The following is a 10,558-nucleotide window of genomic DNA, read 5'->3' as shown; positions in this document are numbered from 1 at the left end:
AAGCTATATTTACAATTACACTGGCATAGACAGAGAAAATGGTCACATAAATTATTGATTTATTCATAAAATTAACTATACTAAAAAACCCCAAAATATATGATGGTCCTATAAATGACAAGGTAAACAAAACATTTTAATGTAATGAGGAAGACTCTTAAAGATACAAAGATCACAGAATTTGGGCACATTTTGATTATAATAAATTTAGTATATGTTAACCGTTTGAGTAAAGAAATATGAATACACTTGTGCTTACAGCTATAAATGACGATGACCATGTTCATTTCTTCACATATTATACTGGAAGTTAATCAAAAGAGTCAAGGAAATTATTATTATAATTATATTGGGTAGGTTTTTTCAAGAAAAGCAAAATCAATAGACTTTATATTCGACACACCCATATATATATATGCACACACACACACATATATATATATATATGTCACATATATATAATATATAACATATATATATACATATATACATTGATAGGTTTAATGCATGTGTGTGTGTGTGTGTGTGTTAAACTTATGAATTCAGAGTCAGAGGGTCCAGAGTGGTTGGATACTGAGCAGCCAGAAAATCCCATAGCAGCTGCACAGAATTTATTAGTTAGAGAACAAGAGGCATAAATAAATCCACAACAATCCCATATCAAAGGCCTTCAGCCTACCTGGAGCGTCCTGATGATGAGGCTGACTTGAGTAGCTAAGGAAATCAGAGCTTCAAAATACTGCAACAGAACTCCTTTTTTTCCCCTTTTATGCTACCTGACATGTGACCTAATTGGTGGATGCCACCCAGAGTCACGTTAGGTCCTCCCCCAGGAAAGTTGGTGAACTACACATCAAAGGCATCTGAAACATCTGACAGGCAGTTCTACAATTGGGTTTGCCTAATCTGACAGATATTGCTTCATCCACTCAAGTTAACTTGTGAAGATTAGCAGTCACAGTGCATCTCACGTTGACTTCACAACCAGACACATCTCCCTAAACCATAGGTAATTTACAAACATACAATCACTAGTTTACATCCCCACTAAACATAATAGAGCTAACATGCATGGAACTGGGAGAGCATTAACTCCTTCCATATATAGCACCCACAGCTTCCCTTTGGTGATGCTTCCACTACACGTGGCATGACTCCACTAAAAATGTAGATTTAATAATATTTAACTATTGAAATTAATTCAATCATTATTATGCTTTATCATGTAGAAATAAAAAAAACTAGATTTTATGTATATGACTTTAGGAGGTACACAGCTGCTCCAGATTCTTTACATGGATGGAATCCATACCTAAAAAACTAGATTTTATGTATATGACTTTAGGAGGTACACAGCTGCTCCAGATTCTTTACATGGATGGAGAATCCATACCTTCATTCCTGAAGTACTTGGGCAAGTTCTCATACCTCCTGGATTGGTTTGGTGTACTTCCCAATTAACCTTACTAACAGGCCATGGGAATACCAGCAGAATCCTAAAGAATACCATGCATTCCAAATGTATTGACCAATACCTCAACTGCAAAGCAACAATTCACTTTCTCCTTGGCAGTCTGCACCAGTCTCCACTATTAGCAACATAACTCTCCATCAAACCATTGGCTCTGGTGCATGAAGGTTCCATAATGCACCTGAATGCATTTCCTGAGGGGAAATATTCAGACTGCATTTCAATAGATTCCTTGTTGCTCCAGTATGAGAAGCTATTTCCTTTGTGGATCTGTCTTCTAGTTCAGCAGAGTTTAATGTCACACAAACAGAAGGTAAATATGTCACTAGTGGGTCCTTGAGGGAAACAGTCAGTAGAAGCATTGCAATTTTGACTGATTGATTCCTGAATCCCTGAATCCTGGGCATGGGAGAAACCATTCCAGATGTAGGATACTGATTAAGTGCTTATATAGAATTACGTGTAAATCTGCCCAGCCTTGCAAGGTATGGCAGCATAGCAGCAATGTGATTACACCCTCAAATGACCCTTTCATCCACTTGCATCTGGACAGTGGGGAATGGGTCAAGACCAGTGAATTCCATGAGCAGTATCCCATTGTCTGTCTTCCTTAGCCTTGAAGAGCATTCCTTGCTGAGAAGCACTGCTAGGGGGAAGAATATAATGGTGGATGGAACATTCTCTAAGCCAGAAGATGCTTGTAAATTATATGTATGAAATGCAAACACATATGTGACATAAGTATTTCTTGAAGGACAAAGAGTGAACACTTCCATGATGAAAGCAGTCAAATATAAGCAACTTATCATCATGGTGCAGGCTGATCACCGTGGAAAAAGTTGTGATACCAGTGCTCAGTGATGTACTTTGCTCCTGGCAGGTGAGACACTAGGCAGTGCCTGTAGCCAGGTCAGTGTGGGGAGTGCAAGGCAATGTTTCTGAGCCCACTCCTAAACTCCAGCTCTCTCAACATGAGCACTTGCTTCAGGAGCCCACTGGGGCAATCATAGGCTTTTCTGAAAAGATGGTTAACTGCTGTGTACACAGAATGGGATTTCTCTGTTGCTGTTTAAAGATTCATTCATCTTACATTACTTTCTATAAAAGGTTAAGTGTTACACAAATATTTGACATCTTCAAACTTCAGGAGATGTTTATCCACATAATTCTCCTCCCCATGTTTTTTATGTCCAGTTTTCCAGTCATGTTTCTGTCAAGTGGCTGATACTCTAGTCACAAGGCTGGCTGGCTAGGGCCAATGAATTGGTGTGCAGTCTAACATCCATACAGTCACACACATGACATTTTTTCTTCCAAGCAATGTTTCCGATGTGCACAGCACAAGACTTTATTTTCTGTGAACATTGCCCTTAAACACTGTTCTTCAGTTGTAGCCTCTAAATAGGGTGCAGTTCTATACCTGTCCTCCTGCAGCAGACCCCACATAATGTGTAGAACCATCTGTTCCCCTGCACATATTCTTCTCTCCTCACAATTGATCACAAGGTACCTTATGGGGACACAGGTGCACACTAGGAGACAGAAATCAGTGTCATTGCAGCTGTATGTCAAACTATTCAAAATTTACTACTAACATATCACCAGTTATACTGGGGAAAAGTTAGTTGACATAATGTGTAATTCTAAGTAAGATAGTAATGCTACCATTTTATTTGAGTTATTTCCTGAGGAGCTTATAGTATGATCACCCTTTAAATTATGAGTGTGTTCATCTCTTTTCTGCTAGTGCAGTGTGAAGCACAGTGCCAAACATCAGATGGAGTCTACACCTCATGGACACCACAGGCCGACAGGCACCCACTGCAAGGAGTCCATGAGGATTTGCTAGGTTGTTTGGAAGGATGATTTAAATCAAATATTAGTGCAGTAAAGTGTACAGGACGCTCTTACCTTTTCTTTGATCCAAGTAGAGTGGAATAAGTGACCTTATCATAAGAAAGGCTAAGAAAATTCTCCCGTCAATAGGGTGTTTATGCTCACTTTCTGACTTTGAACTATACCTGACACTGTTAAGGAGTCCCATGATGAAGGAGATTCCCACTCACTTAACAGTTAAAATGTCACATAATTTATATATAGATTAAATGCCTTCCTTCCTTTGTTTTTAAACTTTTCTTGTGGAAGCCTTACTTTATAACAAATCACTCTTAAGGAAATTTTTTAAAAGTGACCTGCACCCTCTAGTGTGTACATTATACTGGGAAAACTTACATTCAAACAAATAATTGCATTTCATATATTATGCTGGATGAAGATGTAGTAGGAGCACCAACAAAATATCTACAATATTCATATTCATTATAAATATATGGTGTGGTTGAAATATGGTGAATACTTTAATTAAAATTTATTTACAACAGAAATTACTAGCTATAGTAATTTTCTCCCTGAAAATCCCCCCTGTCACCTTGAAGATATGGTACATATCTTTCATCTTTTCATGTATTTCAGGAAAGCCTTTTCATGAGTGTTTTTACCAGATGTGATGAAAAATATATATGTTGAGAATTGCAGCTCAGTACCCTCCAAAGTAATGTGAAGCTTGTGAAGCCTTATGTTGCCTTTTCATCCACCTGTTTCACTGGATTGGAAAATGTTTGATTTCTGATTTTTCCCAAAGGGAAATACTGACTAGGAGCAAAATCCCTCTCTGTCCATTACAGAGAGTGGTCCATGTGTAAAATTCAGAAGGGAACAACTGATTACAGCAGGTACTCTCTCACAAGGCAGGCAAAGCTTCCCAGATATGAAGAATCAACAGAAAGAAAAAGCCCCTGGATTGAATGAAATACCAGGTTGGTTGAGAAAGGGAAGCAGAGCCCCTTCTCGTCAGCAGCACCCTTGACTCCTCTAGCCTGGCCCTTGCCATCTCAGAATGGCTCTAACATCCTAAAGGAAAGTTAGAGCTTCAAAGGCCACTCTCCGGGAATCTGCTCCCTGCACAATCTCCCTCCTTGGAAGAGGAAACACACCTACGAGATGACTGAAGAAGGACCCAAGTATCCATGGTTACAGCCAGAGACAATTGGGCAAAGGGTAGGCAAGCAGCTCTGCAACAGCCACTGCTTTAATCCCTGCTATGCTTTCCCTATACCACGACAGAAGCTCCCTATCTCTGAAGATGCCTGGAAGAGAATGAACACACAGGTGTTGTTAATCTACCCTGGGTTATTACCACTCCGTGGAGCATGATCATTCAGTCCTCACTCCCTATTTTTATGCACTGTGCAGACACAGTCAGTGATGTCCGAACCATTCCTCTCCTGTGCCCCGCTGTCCAGGTCCAATGTAGTCAGAGAAATGGAGACCATGAGAATGAGGGAGGAGACTTGTAGGAACTGATCTCATCAGGAAAGTATTAAAGTGCTGAGCATGAGATGGAGTTGGACCTCGACCTGACTCGATTTTTATATTCACAGTGATTAGATTATGTAAACAGTTTCCAAGGCAATGCTAGGGAGATGTGTGTGGTTGCGTTATGGATGAAGACTGGAGTTGGAGGAATTCAAAGCCAGTTCATATCTGTGTCCTAACAATGTTCAGGTGACTTAGTAAACTCATGGCATTTGGTCAGGGCAGTTATAGAAGAACTCGTATGAGCTGTCAAAATGTTGTGAAATTTAAACCACAGAATATGGCTGTCTTCTGAAGAACACTAAAAATCCATTCTTCTTTACTCTATGAGTAGAGTGAGTAACCATAATCTAACATTTTTATTCTCATGACATATGGTTTGGCTTTCTGTTAAATGAGAATAAAGTGACACCATGACTTAGAAATTTTTATCTAATTATAGGCAAGCATCATCAACATAATCATTCCAAGGATGAATCACAAGAAAACATTTCAGAAAGAGTGAATATGAGATCAGAACTTGTCTTTTTTGGCAGCTTGGCACTTCAAGAAGTAAAGAAGAAATTTAATCTTGTCTGCATCTTCAACAAAGCAGCGTAGCATGTTATAAACAGTAAACAGATGTTGTTTTTCATCAGTTGACTTCAAAGATTTCAAGTCCAAACTCAGAGCAACCACCTTTTCCTCTGAAACTTCAAGATCAAGCTAGACACAAAAATACAGTAACTTTTCACCATAGTATTAATATTAGTGTTTCAATGTTTCTTTAAAAGTTAAATTCTAATTTGGAAAGTAATGAAAACTTACATCTTCAGCCAAACAATGTTTTTTCAATGTTGAGACTGTAATGAACTTATTGGTCATCTAAAAGCTAGAATCAGAACACATGAACAATTTTCTGACCTGCAGTGATCTCAGGGATTTATGTTCTTGGAAGTGCAGTCAGGGGAAGATCCAGAAATTTGCTATTTCAAGGTAGACATGGATTTGACCAAGGAACAATGGAGAGCATCCTCCTACTGTGGTGCTTAGGGAACATTTACACTTGCTCAGAACTGTCCCTGTTCTTCCAATTGTACATCCTTTCTTCTGATATCTCAGCTTTTATTGCTTGATGCTTTGACCTGAATATATTCTGCATAATGTATCACTACTGGGATTCTAGAGATGTTGAATCTGCACTTAGTGCTTGAGGGTGCTGACAATTGAGTCGTGAGTGACAAAATGTCAGGCGCATCCCTTCACCCCGAAAAGTATGTTCCAAATGAGAAGCAGCTGCTGCCTTTTGAGTTGATGGAGTGAGAGCAGTTTGGAGAAGCAAGCATAAGAGGGAGGGTGCTGGCAGCATCCCCGTGGGGAGGGCTGTGTTGTGGGTGGGGAAGACTGGGTTTCAGGAAAGTTCTGGACAGAGCAGGAGAGAGCTGTGGGTCCTGTGCCCTCCTTGGGCCTCTGCAAGCAGGAATCTCCTCAGATCCTAAAGATCCAGAGTCATTGTGCTGCCTCAGAAGGCATCAGCTCATTTCCAGAGTGATGAGCTACACGTCTGCGGTAATTATAGACCCTGATCTATTGAGACTTTTCCCACAGAGTAAGAATGCATTTTATTGAAATTGGATGCATGCGAATTTGTAATTTATCTAGGTTTGTGTTATTTTTTTAAAATCTTTGATGCTAAGGCAACACATCCTGTAAAATACTAATATATGAACCATAATATATTAGTTATTGGACAAGAGACATAAATTCATGAAGTGTAGAACTAATTTGTTTCCTCAAGAAATGTTCTCACAGTAATAAAAAAACAACTTGAAATTAAGATAATTCTTGCCTGTGTTGCTTAATATTCTCTCTATTTTTCTTGTAGGAGTTTTCCACAAAAATGACACAAAGTAACAGGTATGTAGGAAAAAAAACTATTATAAAATTGCTTCTATTATTGCTTGCAAAATCACATGTCATTTTTTTTTTGCTTTTTTTTCCCGAAACAGGGTGTCACTATGTAGTTGAAACTCACCTCAAACTCACTATTCAGCCCATGCTGGCCTCAAACTCACAGAGATCTTCCTGCCTCAGCCTCCTGAATGCTGGGTTTCAGGCATGTGACAACACGCCTGGCTCAAAAATCATATATCTTTATATAATTCTGAGAACATTAAAAAGAGACAAATGTGCTGTCTCACTAATATAGAAATTTTCCTAAATGAATTCAATCTTGATAGGACAAATTATTTCTGAAGTTTAAATGTTATGAAATACATTTACATTTAGAAACCTCAAGGACTCTGAAAATTAGGATGAATTTCTATGAACTGTAAAACTGGGAACATTCCAGTATAGAAACAGATCTTCTTTGGCAAAGCTCTAAACTCAGGTGCTAGTGGGACAGCACTGGTGATCTGGCTTCCTGTCTAATCCAGCTAGGGTGTGGGGCAGACCTTCCTATATGATTCAGATTTTCTCCTCTTTCCTTTCCCACTCTAATCCTATGGTGTAAGAAGAATACATAAAATATGACCTAATTTCCTGTGTGGTCCACCTAAGATACTCTGAAGAAAGCATTTCTTGTGCAGAAGCTCTGCTCTGATTTTCTTTCCTTAAAAAAAAATTTAACCACCGACCCCATGGGAACCCAAGACTTGGAGACACTAGGAACAGTGCAGGGAATTGGCCCATGTCAGGAGATGAACCCTAAAGTTTGTTTCCATTAGAATCTGGATTTTGTTTAGCTAAGGCTATTTGTTTAACAGCAAAGTAGAAGTTGGAACATTTGGCCTCAATGTGATTCTAGCCATGTGAAGTATATCAAACACTCTTGACATGTGTAGAAACTAGTTGTTTAAAATGCAAAGAATCATCAAGAGACTGCTTACCTGGGGCTGGGGATTTAGCGCAGCAGTTCAGTGGCCTGCCTTGCCAGCACAAGGACCCAAGTTCAATCCCAGTACCCACCCCCAAAAAAGACTGCTTACCTCGATGCCTATTTGGATAATGGCTTTTTTAAGCTCTTGGTATTTTAAATATATTATTTGATCTTTAGTTGAGAGAATATCATAGAGTTTTGGTGGGTGATTCTCTTGCACGACCAGCTCCTGCAGGGCCTCATTCCAGGAGTCCACCAACTGGAACACCACCTTCATGATGTCTTCTTTCTATTCAGACAGTTTGGAGCAATCACAGTAAAATAAGTGACATGCAGCTGGGTTAGTTACAGGAGATTTTCTGAGAGGCAGAGGCAATATATATTGTTGCTATTTTTTATGTATGTAAAATATTTTGTAGATGATATAAGTTTTCAGAAAAATACAGTGAAGCATTTAGCATACACTGTGCTGCAGGACAGCAAACAAATAAACAAAAACCCGAATATGCCTGTTCTTCCTATTGCACATTGTCAATTATACAATTTGGATCTCTTTACACTGGTGTAGGGGAAATGGAGTGGGTAGGGTAAGGAAATAACAGAAAATAAAATATATGAGAAAAGGAAAACAAAGTCTTTATAAATAATTGAGGGGGTAAAGGGAGGTAGGAGTATGGGGAAAAACTGAAAACCAAAATCTGTCACATAAAAGTACAAGATCCGAATAAATGTAAATGTAAATGTAAATGTAAATGTAACTGAACTGTTTACTTAAAAAGTACCAATCAACTCAATGAGGAGAAAAAAAAAAAGAAGAAACAATATTAAATGATCCCAAGGAAAAACATGATGTTGGCATCAGTGATGATGTTGAAGTGGAATAGTTTCACTAGGATTCTTCTATTTTATTAAAATAAAGAGTGAAATTCAGCTTGTATAGCATAAATAAAAAATGGAATATGTGTATTCCCATCACCCAGGCTAGTTTTTGGAATAGCTATTTTTTGTAATGAAAGTTAAAATGGATACAATTCAATGATTTTTCCCTATGAAAATTTTTTCTTCCATTTAAAATAATGTTAAGATCTTGTTCCAATGAGGAACTCAGAAGCGACATATCTTAACCACAAAACAACTAGCACTTATGTAAATGATGGAGGCTGAATGTGGAGAGGTTTTTTTTTTTTTTTTTTTTTTTTTTTTTTTTATCAGAAGACAGACCTGAGTTGCATCTCTGAGAAAGTGGACACAGCATAGAACAGCTCCGGAACAGTGGATTGACGTTCAGCTGAAGCAAAAAATGAGGCAGGGGTACGAGTGCACAGTGAGGAAGTCGGCATCAGAGAAGCAGTAACAAAGGGAGAAGGATGAGGAGGGTTTTGGGAGTACGGGAGAGAAGTTGTAAATAGACAGGGGTCGCTGATGAACGCACCACAAACGCAGGAGTCACAGTAACCTGTGATCCATAGGGAAGAGAGATCTGCTCGATTCAAGGAGCATACTATATTCAACGCTAGTTACAAGGCATCGGCTAAAGGAACATGATCTGCATGGCCAATTTCTGATTCTAGTGCAATCTTCACTTAACCTTAAATTGGAAGTATAGTTCAGCAAATACATAGAGTCCTTTCATTTGTGTTCTTACTCTTCAGTCCTTTTCACAAAAGGTATGACTACGGCTATGGTTGATCACAGAGCCTGGGAGAGCCTGGTGCAGGGCAGAGCCAGTCACTGCCTGAGCTGTTCGGGTGGAGCCAGGCTAGGGACTCACCGGCATCAGCTTGGCGTCCTGCCGCTCATCTGGAGTGAGAATATCGAATGTGTGACACATTTTTTTGGCTGGCGAGAAGTAGCCCGGGTGATGGGAATACACATCTGTCTAAAAATGATGAAGAGAATTTCATTAGTATGGACATGCAACTTGAAAACATGGATTCATTAAAAATATGAATACATTGCTGGATGTGTAATTTTTTGAACAGTGAGATTTGAATGAAAACTGAATGTGAAGAATGAAGAAAGTCACCATTGAGCCTGGTGTTTCCCAGTAGCTCTGCAATCTCCCTATTTTCAATTCATATTTTAAACTCACCACCTCTTAGCTTCTTTGCTGTGCTCTTGTCCACTCACCCTCCCTAGGAGTCACACTTTGAAATGCAAACACGAAAAGCTGTAAAAACTGCACATCTGTAAGTACTGTAATTATCACTCTCTCTAGTATCTGAGCTAAACCCATCCTGCGAAGGCATCTACATCCAAGTATTGAATCTCTTTTTTCCTCTGGGTCCAAAGTCATATTCTTTCTATAAATAAAGATTAATAATTGTGTTTCTGAAAATTATTTTTAATCCTTAAACATGAGTATTGCCAGGTTCGTATAAATTCAAAATACAAGATATTCAATGTGACAAGATAAGGAATAAAATGGAGCAAAACACCACTGGAAATTGTCAATAATACTTTGAGATGAAAAGCAAAGAGAAATTGAGTGAGCACCATTAAGCCAAATTTGTGAAGATTTAAAAGCATCGATAGGATGATTTGGAGACACACCATGGCGACTTGAAAATGGAGGCAACAAGAATTATATGAATATCTTTGTGTGTCCGAGAAGCTGGGCCACATTATCTGCAGAGTCCTTAGCTGCTCTAAACCCCACTCTACTGTCTCACCTAGAAGAGAGGATATTGTTCACAGAATTAGGTGTATCTTTCCTCTATGAGAGTTCAGTTTAGTGAACTCTACTCAGTCCACACAATGCACTGCAAAACCACTCTGGCTTCCCAGGTATGTGCAGTGCACTCAGTGAAGGACGCCTATAGAGCAGCTTATTGTGCAAGAGCAAGAAATCA

General features: G+C 38.9%; 1 protein-coding gene across 1 annotated transcript in view; it reads right to left on the bottom strand.

Annotated features, from left to right (window-relative positions):
- Window positions 1–5,359: 5,359 nt before the first annotated feature.
- Window positions 5,360–10,558, bottom strand: part of LOC104870645 (prolactin-like) — an 8,306-nt gene continuing 3,107 nt past the window's right edge. Inside the window, exons 3-5 of the mRNA XM_010636326.1 lie at window positions 9,478–9,585; window positions 7,816–7,995; window positions 5,360–5,551 (exon numbers count right to left, since the gene is read on the bottom strand). Coding sequence (XP_010634628.1) covers window positions 5,360–5,551; window positions 7,816–7,995; window positions 9,478–9,585 — 480 coding nt within the window. The remainder of the gene's footprint in view (window positions 5,552–7,815; window positions 7,996–9,477; window positions 9,586–10,558) is intronic.

This window comes from Fukomys damarensis, unplaced genomic scaffold (assembly GCF_012274545.1).
Source record: "Fukomys damarensis isolate Sample0158 unplaced genomic scaffold, DMR_v1.0_HiC HiC_scaffold_10, whole genome shotgun sequence".
NCBI classification, from domain to species: Eukaryota; Metazoa; Chordata; class Mammalia; order Rodentia; family Bathyergidae; genus Fukomys; species Fukomys damarensis.
The sequence above is the reverse complement of the archived record's forward strand: the minus strand, read 5'-3'. Positions and strand labels throughout refer to the sequence as shown.